This window comes from Hoplias malabaricus, chromosome 2 (genome assembly GCF_029633855.1).
Source record: "Hoplias malabaricus isolate fHopMal1 chromosome 2, fHopMal1.hap1, whole genome shotgun sequence".
In the NCBI taxonomy this organism is placed as follows: domain Eukaryota; kingdom Metazoa; phylum Chordata; class Actinopteri; order Characiformes; family Erythrinidae; genus Hoplias; species Hoplias malabaricus.
Genome location: NC_089801.1, coordinates 78,337,729 through 78,354,472, shown reverse-complemented (window position 1 = coordinate 78,354,472; position 16,744 = coordinate 78,337,729). Strand labels below are relative to the sequence as shown.

General features: G+C 38.3%; 1 protein-coding gene and 1 long non-coding RNA gene across 2 annotated transcripts in view; one reads left to right on the top strand and one right to left on the bottom strand.

Moving 5' to 3' along the window:
• The window catches only part of LOC136678105 (uncharacterized), an 88,828-nt gene that overhangs the window by 36,538 nt on the left and 35,546 nt on the right, over positions 1-16,744 (bottom strand). Inside the window, 7 exon segments of the mRNA XM_066655952.1 lie at positions 1,635-1,748; positions 2,097-2,248; positions 5,207-5,323; positions 5,724-5,810; positions 8,449-8,541; positions 8,642-8,724; positions 16,047-16,574. Of these exon segments, the coding sequence (XP_066512049.1) occupies positions 1,635-1,748; positions 2,097-2,248; positions 5,207-5,323; positions 5,724-5,810; positions 8,449-8,541; positions 8,642-8,724; positions 16,047-16,574 (1,174 nt within the window).
• LOC136687374 (uncharacterized) lies at positions 8,457-9,204 on the top strand. The gene is made up of 3 exons (XR_010800450.1): positions 8,457-8,556; positions 8,648-8,969; positions 9,098-9,204. It is a non-coding gene; the product is annotated as an uncharacterized lncRNA (long non-coding RNA).

The following is a 16,744-nucleotide window of genomic DNA, read 5'->3' as shown; positions in this document are numbered from 1 at the left end:
CAGAAAACGCACACACACACACACACACACACACACACACACACACCTAAAATACTGCTTTCTGAGAAATGTTCAACTGTAAATATCTTTCATGTTGCATAACAGAGCAGACAGTTAAAAACATAGAAAGGAAATAGAATTCCCGTATTTACACATCACTGGTTTACATTCAGTCACATGAAAATAAATCTAGTTTAATAAATCTAATCCAGTAATAAGTCCAAATGAATCTAGAATCTAATCAATCTAAGAAAACAATGCCTCAAAACACTGTTGACAGCAGCAGAATTATATTCAGTCATTCTTTGTCTGTAACCCTTATCCAGTTCAGGGTCGCGGTGGGTCCAGAGCCTACCTGGAATAACAGAATTATATAACTTCTTTAATTTAATACTTCACATCAGTGACTAGTTTTATTTACTTTTTGGCAGTAAAACCATGAGCCTGAAACTTTTTTTTTAACCTAATACATTTTACAGCAACACACCCCAAAAAATCTTTGTACTGGATCTAGTTCCAGAACAGGACTGTTCCTAGAACTAGACTTTTTCTAGAACTAACAAGTCACTGAATGTTCGGTGACCAAAGCTTTTTGGCTGAAAATGGCTAAAGAAAGCAGTTACAGTGTTCGGCCGAACAGAACAGACTCATTTATTCTGAACACTGACGACGGTGAACCAGAGAGGAGGTTTGACTCCTTAGTTCCAGGGCTAGAGCCAACTGCTCTACGGTGACCCCCACCTTAACTCTTTATTGTTCCACAGCAAGTACATAACTACAGAAAGAGTAGAAAACACACACACACACACACAAACACAAACACCCTTTTGTGTTTTATTTTTCAGTTTGATAAATCATGGAGAAAGCTGTTCTCTGGTTTATGTTCAGAAGCTCCACATCTTCTAAGGTGGAATGTTATGTGTCAGGGAAAAAATAAACAACTGTTGTTGGAACACGACTGGAGTTTAACTTGTCTGTAAGTGTTTATTCACTGTTAGAATTACCACAGAAACTCATCTGTAACTCGAGCTGTTTAGTTTTGTAGCACTTTCCCTCTGTGTTTACTTTCATGCAGTCAGAGCTCTCCCTAATTTAGTGTCAGTTCCATCTACAGCAAAATATATGTCAAAATCACACACATATGGAGCAGGAATAGAGCAACATCCTCATCTTGATTCGTTCTTTTCAACATTTCTCAGGATTAACAGGACTCTTTGTTGTCTGATAACATCCAAACACAGTTTCTTTGCTGTGAGCAGATAGAGAGAGAGACAAAGCCTAGCATACCGGACTGTGACATTTTGTTTTTTCACCCAAGCTCGCAAAGGTTTTTTTTTTTAAATTAAAATCCTCAATATCACCTTTAACGGCATGCTGTGTGTTTTCTGGTTTTAAAAGTATATTTCCCCTTGTTTTGTGTGCATGTGGCCATCTAATTTATTTTCTTATGCCCAGGCAACTCTCTTCTTCAATGTAAGCATTAATAAATGCTCCCTTTAGTTACATTTCTTTCTTTGTTTCTGTTTTTATTGACTTTGTTTACATTAAAAGAAAAAGTGCTGAAAAATAATATAGAAAGCTGCTTGTTGACAAGTGTCTTTTTAAACTTCATTAGAATGTTGTTAGTGTCTCACTTCGGGTCAGAACTGATTCTCCCATCACTGAAAACAGGAGGAATGAGCATTGAGTTGTTGCTCTTCAGAGACACACAGCTGGGCTCTGGAGATTCTGCTCTGAATGTCTGCAGTCTGGAAATTTTATGTAGAAATGCAATAAAATGTTAAGACTACACTAAAAACAGAAATTTAACCTGCAGTACTGCTGTATTCTCTAAATTAACATTTCCAATGTTAAACAATAGAAAACACCCCTTGTCATGAAATAACTATTATCAGGAGAGGGGTGGCAAGCTAATTAAACCTATTAATTAGTAGGTTAGGGATACCATGTCTACTATTAGAGCAAATAAACTAGTGTCTATATCTGGGCTTGAGCCCTGTTTGCTCATATTCACTAAAGGTAACTGCACATATACTCAATTACAGAAAGTGAGCAGAGTGCCACTGAAATTCATTAGAATATTGTTAACATCTTACCTCAAGCCAGAACTGATTCTTTCATTACTGAAAGTAGGAGGAATGTGCATTGAGTTGTTGCTCTTCATAGACACACAGCTGGGGACTGGAGATTCTGCTCTGAATGTCTTCCCTCTGGCAAAGTGAAGAATAAACAAGAACAGATGAGACAGCTGATGAATGAGGAGAAAATAAACCTAGTTAATCAATTACAATTACAAAAAGGTCATTTTATCTGCTTCTGTCTGCTTCCTGCAAATGGCAGTGTGTGCTACTTATTTAGATTTAACATTATAACTTATTACCACAATATTCCATAATTAAATGCAGAGTCATACCACTGGGGTTACGTGAATCAACACTACAGACCGATCATTAGCAGGAATCAATAAAATAGGAAAACATTAATGGCGTGTCTAAAATTTCTAACAGAAGGTAACACACTTTGAGTCTGGGGGGTCTTCTCCAGTCCAGGGCTCATGACACTCCATCATAACCTTTTACTCTTCAGAGATAAACCTGGACACTGGACACACTCCTCTGTTTCCTATGAAGAGATTTTATACTTCAGTATATTGCTAAGATACTGTCACACGAGAGAGAAAGATAGAGAGAGAGAGAGAGAGAGAGAGAGAGAGAGAGAGAGAGAGGGGGTGTTACACCAGCCCATAAAACCCTTGAGTCCGAATTTAACACACAAGATCTTACAAGGGTGAGGAGAGACAGACACAGAGTGTCACAGATGTGGAGCACTTAGTAACATGCCCTGTAGATAATTTTGTTCTCTGTGAGTGAATGAAGCAGGTTGAACACCCCATCACTACAGTATGAGTGAACACCCAATAAAGAAATACAGGTGTTAATGTTAGACCCCAGTGTGAGACCCGTGGAACAGACCCTACGCCTAAAAATCTCAGGATTTTAGAATGCATCTCTGGTCATGGTTTAATTAAACTATTATTTCTACACAACAATTACACCCTGCTTTCATATATAAAAGTGAAACCACATACAGTGTGTTAACATTTTATCCAAAATGTCAATAAAAGCTAAACATATTCTCAGTAGAGGTATCTGGGTCCTATGAGCAAGCCAAAGGTGACAGTGGCAAGGAAAAATGGAGTCAACACTGATATACAGTACAACGCAAAGTATAATAGTATTGTACTACTATAAACAGTAATATAAAGTCATTAAGAACAGCTTCTTATTTACAGTAACAGCATGGTAAAGTCCTACAGTCCCATTAAGGCTTAACTGACCAATGTGGAGACAACACCATAAATTCAGATTTAACATTGAACCGTTTAACATTGAACACCCAGCGGTGGGCTTCAACAGGCAAACGCACTTATATCAAAGATAACTGGTAATATCCAAGTACAATGTTTGGGACAATGCAGGGCCATCACTCCAACCTCATGTGGTTTACTTACTACCATAAACACTAATACATATTTATGGATAAAACTCAAAACTCAGCACACTCAGCATTCCAATCTCAGCCAAACGCTTTCGTAAGGGCCTCAAAAACCTTTAATGCTGCCTCCCAATTCTGTAATACACACCAACACAACACAGTACATACTTTGTACTAATTTAAAAGTATGAGTTCAGCAGGCTACTACACAAAATATTACACAACTACACAGTTTCTAACTAACGGGACGTAATGAACTGTTGCTATGACAACACACATTATATGAAGCAGTATTAGTTTCATAATCTGTGAAGTGCACTTTGTATGATGTATATTGCTGTTTGGGACAGAGCCAATTATACATTGTGGATTTCAGTAAGCTTTGACACATAACTATACAACCTACTATATACTCAATATCTAGTTCGTATTAGTATTCAATTTGCAATTGGGACGCACCCAAAGTGTTTATTCAGTAAATCTGCTACATACAGTTTTAGCATGGCTATGAAGAATTTGCCTGAGAGTGTTTTAACACTTGAAAATCCAGACAAATCTATAAAGTTTGTGTTTTTTTACATTGTAAACACTTGATCGGCAAGTGGTTGATAAATGCTGTGTATGTCACATTCAATACAACTGAATAATGATACATTACTATGTTTATACCTTATGAAGGGTGCTAATTTGTGGTTGGAATTTTACATTTTTTTACTATTGTAACACACAACATAAAAATCAAGACAGTCACTGTGTGCAAAAAAAGAAAGGTGTGGTATGTTCTTCTCCCACATGTGTACAACACTAAACATTAAAAAGCAGAGACACTTAAAAGTTTTGTATCAAATGATGTTCACTGTTTACTGAAGACACACAGTTTTAACATAAGTCAGGAAGCTATGGAATTGGTAAACATTTACAGTAAATTAAATGTTTGCAACTCTGTTTTTTTTTTTTTGAAGAAGTGATGGATAGATAGATACTCTATTGATCTGGAAGGAAATTTAGCAATAGAACGATTGCAGTAAATAAATCTCCTGTTCATATCCATCTATGTCTTTTATACTGTTCCTGTGGGAGTCCAAACCACCCAAAACAGCGTTTTCATCCTGTACACGAATCAGACTTTGGTTCAGTTTGATCCATTTATTACATGGTAATTAGACCCAGCAACAATCATTCAATTTGAACTCCATCCAAAAATGAATTACTGTAAAAAAATGTAATGTTCTTTGGATTCAGGAAGCTCTCAATCAACCCGTTGTTTTGTTACTGATTTATCAGTTACATTTCAGTGCAAATCTTTTAATGTTTTGAAAAGAAAATATAATGCAATGTATAATGCAACTATCAACGTAAATACACTGTTTACTCATGAGAGTGATGAAAGTTTGCTTAATCAATTAAAATCCACAAATACACAAATTAGCCTATGTTCAGCTTTAAAGGAAGCAGCTTTATATATAAATCCATGTCCCTGATCAAACCAAACAAATCAGTGTGACTGGATTAACCTCAGAGGAATACGAAAATCTGATCAGAGGATACCACACTGTAAACCGGAACCCACACTCTTCCAGTCCATAACAAGGCTTCCCAAAAAGCACAGCTCTCTTGCTATGAGCAGGTAGAACCCCTCAGCATTCACTGATTACATTCACTGTAAACCAGAGTGACCCGGTGTGAGGATTAAAACTGGTTTATTTCTGACCCTTTTTCTTTCCACCGAAACACCCAGATCCAGCCTCGCTCCTGTTCCGTTTATCTGCTTTAAACCAATAGCAGCGAAGATGCCGCCTTCTTCTGGAGAAACTAATAAGACGATTGGCTGAAGAGGGAAATGAAAAACATCTCCTTTTGGCGATTGGCTTAAAACTCTGACAAAATTCCAGCATCTGATTGGCTGCAGTCGTATAGTCGTAGTAGTGTTGAAACCGAAATCAGTATAATAAAACTGTGATAATGATTCTAAAGTAGATTACACTCTTAATTAACTCTGCACAGTTAATACACACTCAGATGTAGTCTACGTTTGAGATCAGCATCACAATTAACACAGAACCTGTGCGCTGTGCACTACAATGACCGCCATTATAACTGAATGACAAAGCGCCGCTGAAACTGAGAGTAAACCAAGAACAACGGCTACAAACACACACAGGTCTCTCTTTAACCCGCTGTATACTGTTCACACACGCCGTTTTAATGTTGATTAAAATAAGGCTCACCGTCTCAAATCTCAGCGGCTTTTTCTTCTCTTCTGATTTCTTTCGCTTCTGAATGTAGTTTTCAGGAAGTGTGAGTTCCCCCGACACCTGACCGTCACGCGGCAGTATGTGAACAACAACGCGTTATTTGTTATTTCTCTGTATAAAGTGTTAAACTTCATTGCTGCATTAAAAACTCTTGACATAATTAAATCCGTATCATTAGAGCGTTTTAAAACAAGACACACAACTCACCCTTGTTTCTGTAACAGTCACAAACAGCATCTCATTATTGTTGGGCATTTAGTGACTTTCACCTCTTTTAAAATGAACTGTGTTATAAACAGATGAAGTGTGTTCACAGAGCTGGGTTATTGTCACCTGAGCAGAACAAAGCACTGCCACAGAAAGAGGTTGGATAAGTAAAGTATAATTGTAAAGGGCAATGATTTAACTGCTCAGATATCTTAGTCTTTGCATTAAACCCTCAAGCACCGGTTAAAAAGAAAAAAATCAAACAATTTAGAGCAGCGTGAACTCCATAGCTGCAGTAATGTGTTTCATGGTTTTGCTGAGGTTTATTGTGTATTCCAAGCCTTAACTTTTGTGCTCTTCTACACTTTGGATGGTGGAAAACACTAGATTCATCATCTTTTTTTACTTCCTTTTAATTGTAACTATTCATATTAATTAATGCTTTTATTTAATCGTTGTTATGATTTCATGTCTATTTCTATTTGTTTTATCCATATGTTTGTGTTTATTTCCTCTCTCCCACATCTCTGAGTGTATTTTGTCGTGTGTAAAGCACATTGAATCACCACGGTGTATGAAAGATGCTACATAGGTTTACTCTGAATGATCACTGGATTAGGAACACCTCCCCTGTCTCTACAAACATTGTCCATTTTATCAGCTCCACTCTCCATACAGGAGCACTCTGTAGTTCTACCATTAGAAACTCTAATCTGTTTCTCTGTCAGGACCCCCACAGAGCAGGTCTGATTTGGGTGGTGAGTCGTTCTCAGTGCTGCAGTGACACTAACACACTGGTGGTGGTGTGTGAGTGTGTGTTGTGATGATGTGAATGGATCAGACACAGGATCCCTGTTTAAGCTGATGCTGGTAGACACCGTTAGCAGCACTTCTTAAGGTGGAAAAGAGAGTTAAAAATGCAGCTAAATTCACTCAGGGTCTGAAACCAAGATGTACACAGAGTTTCTGTCAGTGCAACTCAGGGAGGGGGCATGTCCTGCAGGTCTCATGCTGCGTTCCAGCTGAACAAGGATGTCGACTTTCAGGAGTTCTCTGTAGGATATTTATTTATGTACGTTATAAACCGATCAACCATAAGATTAAGCCCACTCACCCAGCCCTGGTGATGAGTGAACGTGCTCCAGTGTGAAAATCACCAAACTGTGCAGAGACTCCCGCCCTTTGTTCCCCGCCCGTTTAAAGCAGTTATAAGCGGATCAGGTTTGTTGTTGTGTAGAACATAAAGTGTAATTGCTACAAGAGAATCAGTGCTTTTACCTCATCTGTGAGTGGTTTTAATCTTATGCTTGATCGGTTTATGACGTATTAAAACAAATTAATGATTTCTTCGTTTCTCACTCTGTCTGTTTGTAAACTGGTTTTAATGCTGTGTGAGGACTGATGTATTTTATAAGTTCATTTGAATGTAAAATTAATCTAAAATATGTTTCATTAATATAATTACATTTAAATGTGATTTACAGATATAAATGTATTTCTATTACTTTTTAACTGAAAGTTAATTGAAATATTTGTAAATATTTTCATGCAGCATTAAAAAACGCAGTAAAGCAGACTCTATTATTTGTCAATGTGTCTCCTGCAAATGAAATAAAATGAAAGGTGAGTTAAGTGAATAGAGTAGTAGTAATCTGGCCACTGGGGAGGTACAGCAATGTAAAAAGATTTAATTAATTAACTAATCAATGAACAGAAACGAGAAACTGGGGGTGAGAGTCTTGTGCAATTTTCTTATTTTCGGCCTCAGTCGGTTGTTTAATGGAAAAAATATATCATAACGCATGCGCACTGTATTGAATCGATGTGCCGTCTGCTCTGTGCATTTTACCTGAGTCCAATGACGTATTTTTGACAGTGGGTTTTTCGTAATCTTCCTCCATACAAATTTAAAGCAGTTCTTAGCACTATTCTTCACAATAATGAAGATTAATAATAACATTAAAATGAAGCTGTACTATGTTGAGGATTCAGCTTCAGGAAGATCACTTTGTCATATTCTTTATTCATTTATTATTAAAATATTCACTTTATTCTTTAAAAATTACTTAATTTTTAAAAAAAAAACTGATTATAAAATTGATTATTATTATTTTTAATACATTGACATTATTAAATAATATTTAAATAGACTATATTCTCAAAACATAACTTTATTGTAAAAATATATTGATTTTATCCTTGAAATATGAAAATGTTATTTCTTTGTAAATATTTACTGTATTCTCAACATATTATAAGTTTATTATTCAAAATTTTACTGTATTCTTTAAATAATAACAATGAATGCACAAGAATTTGACTTTAATTTTGAAAAATCATAACTTTATTATAATTCTATCCTCTAAATATTTTAAATTAATTACGGAAATGTTGATATTATTCTCAAAAAATGAAAATGATCGCTGCGTCATATTAAATGATGTGATGTAATATAACTGCTTCACTAATGTGATTCTGTGCATCTCTTTACATCCTGCAGGACGTGAGACTCTTCCAGCAGCTCTACCATCGTCTGCTGGTGACGGCTGAGTCTCCCTCCTGTGGTGAAGGGGTTGTAGAGGAGCTGGCGGAGATCGGAGTGAGTCTGAATGACCAGACGTGATGGAAAGCATCGGCACTCCTTATGAAACCGGACCGTGTGTGTCACTAACGCTTCCTCTCACTCTCAGATCCAGCTCTTCAACTTCATGGACGTCATCTTTGAGGTTGTGCTGCTGAGAATCCAGGCGGGGGCGGAGCCTCAGATCTGTCCAGTAAGATGTCCTTCTGTTTCTCCAGTGGAGCGTGTGTGTGTGGTGTCCATCACTGCTTCTAGAATGGATGTGACCCCTAGGGGCCTAGAATAACTAAATGGCAGCGCTCATGTCATTTGAATTTCATTTTCAGAGGCCAGGAGGATTCCTCCACCACCTGATGGCCGTGATCTCCTCGGTCTCTGCAGTCACCAGGCGGAGCAGACCCAGAGCTGACCAGTGCCTGCTCCTTGTCCGGGTAACACTGACGATCCATCGCCACACGACACACCTGTGCAGCAGCAGCTCAGTGTAGAAATGATGTGCTTTTCTTTTGAAGGGGTTTGTTGGCCTCATTTGAGCAGAATCTCTACTTCTGTCTTTCAGAACGCGATGCTGCTCTTTTTGGAGAGCGTCTTTACGCTGGAGGAGTCAGAGTACAGCTCTCCTGGGTCTTTGTTCAGAGCGGTGTGGGAGATCTTCCAGAGCCACGCTGAAGATCTCTGGGACAGGCTCGAGGACATCTGACCATCTACGCCTCCTTCAGCTCCTCACTGTATTCTTCTCATTCATTTTTAATCACTAGTTTTAATAATAATAATAATGTAGTGTAATGCGTGTATATTATTAGAGTAGAGTGAGTATTATTTGTGTCTGTATTGATGTAGCTGTGTTTGTACAGTTCAAGGGAAGTCAAGGTCAGTTTCTGTAGACGGTAGGAATAGGATCTGTAGATATGGTTCATTTTAACACTGTCTCTGTTTGCAGTCTCTCTCTTCTCTTGCTGTCTCTATTTGCAGGGTTCCCACTGGATCTGAGGAGTTAGTTTGTGGTGTTAGACGAGCTGTAGATGTGCGTTTATACTTCATGTCTGTAGATGCTAGAGGAAGTGTGTGTTGTGATTGTGTGTGTGATGTCATTCCTCGCCTTTGTGGACTGTATTTGCAGGGAATGCTAGGTGCCATGTGATCATAGCAATAATACTAATCATAGATCACTTAAATGCACACCACAGACAAGGAACACCTGGGACAGCTAACGAGAGGACAGGACTACAAATGAGACACTGATGAGGAGGAGGAACAAAGGCGGGACTAGGGCGGAGACATGAACAACAACAAAGAGCACATGGCGGGGAACAGCAGACAAGACATGACAAGGGCGTGACACCTGTGAGTAAATGGGAATGGTTTAAATTTAAGAAAAGAGAACTGGTGATTTATTAAGTAAAAAACTGTCTACATTTAAAAAACAAAGACAACTTAAAATTATCACCAGTGTTAATAATCTTTGTAAGAAAACTAATGTGTCTCCTGAGGAACTTGTTGAAATTAAATCACACACAGAGTGAACTAGACCTATATTTAGAAAAAGCAAAGGGTGCGTTTGTTCGCTCTGGAGCTCGTTGGATAGAAGAAGGGGAAAAAATACCTCTTTTTAAACCTTGAAAAACACAGGCAATTAAAGAAAAACATTATGAAATTGAATGTAAATAGTTATGTTTCAAAAGCCAAAGTGATAGAGAAATATTTGACTTTTATTGTAACTTGTGTAAATCTAATGACTCTGAAACTGTTTGTTCTCTTCTTCTAAACGCTGTGAGAATCTAGAAAAGTTATTGATGCAGGATTTAAACAACTGATGGAAGAACAGATTAAAATTGAGGAGTGAGAGGAGGTTATTTTGAAGATGCCCTCCGGACAGTCACCTGGCTTGGATTGGGTCAACAACTGAATTTCATAGGGTTTTTTTGGACAGATATCAGAGAGTTGTTGTATAACGCTTTCTCAGATTGTGTCTCTGAACGTAATCTCTCTAACACAATGAAACAAGGGGTAATTACCTTAATTCCTGAACCTAATAAAGAGAGTCATTTTGTAGAAAACTGGAGACCAATCACTTTGCTGTGCACTGATTATAAACTTTTAGCTCATGTCTTTGCTGAGCGTTTGAATAAAGGACTAAAAGATATAACTGATGACAGTCAATCAGCTTTTGTTCAGGGGAGAAACATCCATAATCACATTAGACTGATATCTGAGATGTCAGATTATTGTGAGTGTGTTGACAACGACGGCCTGAGTTTGTTCCTTGATTTTTACAAAGCGTTTGACACAATTGAACACGCCTTTTTTGTGAGGTGCTTTAAAATGTTTGGGTTTTGGGGAAAATGTTTGTGGATTGATGAAGATGTTTTATAATGATGTTTACAGCTCAATTTCCTTAAATCCAGGACTTACTTCTAGATTCAAGATCCAGCGAGGCATTCGTCACGGTCGCCCTGTTTCCCCCAAATTGTTCGTCTTCACCACTCAGTTATTAGCCCTCAGGGTCAATAACAGTCCTGAGTCACAAGGAGTTCATGTTTTCGATGGAGAACACAAGATTAGTTCATTTGCTGATGACACAGCACTGTTTTTGAAAAATGATTTAATGGTTGAAAGAGCTCTTGATACAGTTTCGTTATTTTCCGAGGCGTCAGGTTTAGGACTGAACCTTAAAGAATGTGAGGTTCTTCCCGTTCATAATTGTACACATAAAGACACTTCGTCAGTCAGAGCTGTTAATGGAGTTAAATATTTGGGAAGATTAGTCTCTGAGAATGTACTGAGAAGAGAAGATGTTCACGTCTCAAAACGTTTAGAAGAGACATGAAAAAAAGTCTTAGTCGTTGGTTGATGAGGGGTTTGACGATCTTTGGAAGAAACCTATTGACGAAAGCAGAGGGCATTTCAAGGGTTGTTTATCCGTGTCATTCTCTGTGTGTATCACCACTAAATATAAGGAGAGAAAACTCTATTATTGTTCAGTTTCTGTGGAAAAACAAGACTCATTCTATCAAAAGGTCCCAGTTGGTGGAGAAATGTGATGAAGGTGGTGTTAATGCATTAGACTTTGAAGCCATGGTCGGTACATTTAGGGTTAATTGGCTAAAAACATTTATTATGCAGCGAATTTCAGTGTGGGTTCATATTCCTGGGTCCATTTTTAAGAAACTGGGAGGAACTGAGTTCTTTATGAAGTGTGACTATGAAATTAGTGAGATTCCAGTTAAACTCACACTTCCATAAACACATTCTTCTTTTCTGGAAAATGATACTCAAACATCACTTCTCTCCTCGTGAAGACACTTTATGGAATAATAGGGCGATCACAGTCAGTAAGAAGTCGTTATTTAAAAAAGAGTGGGATGATAAAGGTCTCATTTCTGTAAAGGATCTTTTAGATTGTGATGGAGATGTTTTAAATGTTTCACTCTTTGTGAAAGAATGTGATATAAACTTTAGTTATAAAGGTTTTAAAAAGGTGTGTAAAGCGATCCCTTTAGCGTTGATTCAGTTCATTAAAAATATCATTGTGCATTCAAAGGAGACTGTTTCTCTGCCCACATTAAAAGTGAATGAATATAATTGAGTCGACTCCAAGTGAAATAATGAGATCATCAGTGATGGTGTGAGACACAAGGTTTATTTTGAACACAATAGAGAATCTTTAAAGAAACTTAAACCTAACACAATTTACAAAGCCACAGTGACTTTTGCTCATTCAAAATGTATTAAACGGCCCATATCTCCTGAGGTGAAGGAGACCCATTTCACAATAATAAATATGATATGATCTTGGAGCTGTGTTTCTTCAGAAAAGGTTTAATTTTGATGTTGATTTGTGTGTATTTTGTAAGAGTCAGAAAATGAACCTCTGGAACATTAGTTTTTTTCGTTAGAAATTGGATTAATCTCAAACTTAACATTCCTTCCTTTGATGTTGATGCCATTTTATTTTAAATGGAAAACTTCAGCTTTCTCTGACGCTGTAAATGTAATCATTCTCTTAGGAAAATACCACATTCACTGCAGTAAGTGGAGGGGGAGCCCTCTTTCCTCTGTTTCATGAATGAATTTATATTTTATTCATATTATTCTGCTTTAAGGAGATTAAAAAACTGGAAAACTGCTAGAATCATCTCACACCAGATCTCTCCACACTTTGTGTTCTAAGGGTTTTTGTTTTTTTTCCCTTAATGTGCGCCCCCTAGCGGAGAGTTTGTGGATATAACATCCTCCACGAGAATCTGTGTTCTTAACTGTTCTGTGTGTTGTGTGATTTCACACAAATATATTCAATGTAAATTTAAACAAATGTATTTATTTTCGTATAAAATGATGATATATCTATGAAAACCAGACACGTGTTTGTGAATGTAACTGTATTTGTACAAACTGCAGACCGTGAGACACAGAGTGTGATGTGTTCATTTGTGAACAGTGAAACATATCTGTGACTTGTGTTTAATTTGTGGATTAACATTTACGCATTTGTAAAGTATTTTGAGACTAATCTCTCTCCATAAAACTACCAGCAAAATCATTAAAGGAGGGAGAGGAGGTAAAGCGCTGCGGGCTCACACTGCCCCCCTGTGGCCCTCGTTGGAAATACCGCTCTTATGTGGCTCCCTCTCTCTCCCAGACCCAGAGAGAGTGAGTGATCTCGGCGCATCGACTCTCTTTGTCTTCGTCTGAGTCTCTGCTATTGGTTTACAGAGGTGTTACAGAGGTATAGAATGATGAATAAAATAGTTGTGTAAATGTATCATTTATAACAAAATAAACTTTAACACTTTTCATTGATCATTGTGTGAAACACAACACAATTTAGAGTGTATTCTACGATTAAATGGTTATTTATATCATCATTGATCTTGTATTAGTTATTTTCAATGTTGTGTGTAGCTTTTACAGCAATTAATGGTTGTTTTTATTGTTCATCTTATTTTCTCATCATCATTAATCATGACGACAGTGACACTTCAATCACTGAATCAGAATCAAAAGATGGGAAAGGACTGATAATTAATCCCTGAAGCACTTTTTTACCAAGATCTTTGTGTTGAAAAACTGAACAGAATGAAATGCACTTTTATTAAATACATGTGCCTCGTGTTTCTTCAGTTTCAAATGGTATAATCTGTTCAGTGACGTACAAAAGTGTACACATCTCTAATGAAGCTTTCTGTTCACTACGACACAGTGACGTTTCAAAATGATTGACAGTGAAGGAGGGTTAATGTGTGATGAGCTCATGAAAATACATCTACATTATCACTGTACGTCTATCGTCTATTGATGTGTTTTATGTTTTTAAATGTTCCTGTGTGTAAACAATTCACTGGAGTTCAACTGAACACCTTTATTCTTTTTGTGTTAAATAAACTGCCACAGTATTTTACATTGGTAAGAGATGGGTCAGTGTAGGAGCTGTATACGTCGTCTTCACCATATTAATGTTTTCTCTCTGTGTTTGTTTCCATGCGCAGTGGGGACATTAATGTTTGTCTGTGTTCATTAAATGTGAGAAAAAATGCTGAACTGTGACAAAGGAGACAAAGAGATGTTTTCACTTTTATCAATTTATTATTATTAGAATTTCAGAATTATGGAGAATATTCTGTGAAAGGTCCATCGCAGCGTCCACAGCCCAACCCCCGAAAAACAAGACATTGGCAACAGTGGCAAAGAAGAACTCCCTGTCTGGAAGAAGCCTTGGAAGGAACCAGACTTTGACGGGGGCCTTTTAACGGAATCCATTTTAAAAGTAACCCTCCGAGCACTGTCCACCCTCCATTCAGTGACACACACTCCTCCCCCCCCCCCCCCCCCCCCACACACACACTCCTTAAATGACCGTGGTCTGGAAGAAGAGCCAGAATTAAAGGATGACGTTACAGATTCAGTTCAGTGGAAAAGTTTGGACGCCCCCCAGTCACCTACAAGTTTATTGTTTCTCTAAATTCATTTATTTATATTGTGTTCATCTCCTTCACCTCAGAGACTCAACCATGTACTCAGGTGTACCCAAACTTGTGATGAACTGCACTGAAGCTGCTGATAGAAAGGAGGCGTGTCACGGCTGTTGTGTCAGAACCTCGTATCTCTAAAGAGTGCCTTTACAGGAGCAGTGAAGTGAAGCCCTGGTCTTCAGCTTCAGAACAGAACTCACAGCCCTGAAAATCCCAGCTCTGGAGCTTTTTAACATCTGAAAGAGTTCAGAGATCTTTGGCACGTTCTCAACAAGCTCCACTATAAAGTTCATTACTGGAACCGCCTTGAAACAGATTTTACACAGATTCCTGAAGATAGTTGAAGATTTACTGAAGCTCCATCTGACACAACCCCACTGAATATTCACAACCATCCCAACCCCCTGAGGAGACACCATCGCACAGACTAGACCCTGAATAGAGAGCTTCAGAGTGTGTGTGTGTGTGTGTGGAGATGCAGTAGAAAGACAGACTTCTGTTTTTTTAAGAGATTTATTAAATGTTCATAATATTAAACTTTAATAAAAGTATATTTCAGAATTCTTCTTTTCCACCAACAAACATCACTCTTTCATTTCCCCCACAACAAACCCCCAGAATCCAATCTCACAGAAAGGAGAAGAGTTTCTTAGAGAAGCCCCATCTTTTCCTTCTGTTCCTATGTTTGTGTTTCCTTTCAGATTTAAGACACATCTCTTAACCCCCGTCCACTCAGCATCAACACACTGTCTGTGCTCAGTTTACACCATTAACCAGATTAACAAGAACAAAGACAGTTCAGTGTTAGCCCACACTTACATTGTGTTTGGCGTCGTTTGAAAACTAAATATTTAATATTTACAAATATCTGAAGAGTTCTGGAGGTGGAAGTGCACTATGACGAGGGTCTGTGTTTACACTGACGACACAGATGAACACAACCCACCCGTTACACCCTGATCCCCTCTGTCCTCTTTCCTCCTACAGGAAACACCTTCACTCACTCACACCCTCACTCCTTCATTACAGAGTAACAATAGAAACCTCTCCCATGTTCTGGGCTAAGGCTGGTTCTCTCTGTTTGAAGCTATATTTCCTGCTGTAGAGAAGAGGCGCTCAGATGGTGTTGAGGAGCCTGGGATACAGAAGTAGGACCGAGCTGGACACGTCAGAGACAGAGAATCCACTGTTTTGTAACTGACTCCCCATAGATTTGATGTGAGAGACGATGGAGACCAGCGCACAGTGTAAATAAACACAGCGCTTTATAATGAGAGAAATCAAATAAACAGCTGAAAAATCCTGTTTACATCAGGGATATAAAAGAGAGAGAAGTGCAGGGGTGTAGTGTTCACTCAGATCCAGGTTTTATCTCTGTTTTTTCCCTGAAGAGTCTCTCTGCTCGCTTTCTTCTACAAACTGAGCTTCATTTCTGTTTCATCGTCTTTTGTGATTCTCCTCACATTTTAAAGCAGCAGCTCGTTTGACAGAAAAGACCAATCAAAACAATAGATCACACACAGCACTATTTTATCTGACACAAACTCACTGAGGAGTCTGAATAAAGATAAAACCCAGCACAGAGGGGTTCAGTGAATGTGGTGGTGAGTGTGTGTAAGTGTGTGAGTGTGTGTGTGTCAGTGGAGACGCTGTAGAAGGACAGAGTGCCGGCCGGACAGTCCACATACACTCCTACTCTGTTAGAGCTGGAGGGAGGAGGAGGGAGAGCAGTGCTGTTCTTATTGTGACGGACAGAGTAACTGTTATTAGAGCACTCCAGACTCCAGGACTTTTCATTCTCTCCAAACAAACAGTCATCACTGTCTCCTTTTCTCCTGATTGATTTATACGCAACTGCAATAGAAACCCCTCTCCCACTCCACTCAGTTTCCCAGTAACAGCGTCCAGTCAGACTCTCTCTGCACAGAACCTGCAGCCAGTGACTGAATCTCTCTGGATGATCAGGATACGACTGTTCCTCCTTCACACACTTCACCTTCCTGTTCCCCTCAGACAGAGAGAGGTGTGTGTTCACTGTGTTTAGGTCCAGTGTGAGCTCACAGTCATCTGCACACAACAAGATACACACCACACAATCAGACACACAACACACAATCAGACACACATTAAAATAATAATACACTAATAAAGGTTTATAAATGGTTTAAAAGCCTGTTATTACATGGTTATTAATTACACTGTGAACACTTTAAAAGTGATTAATAATCCTTTGTAAC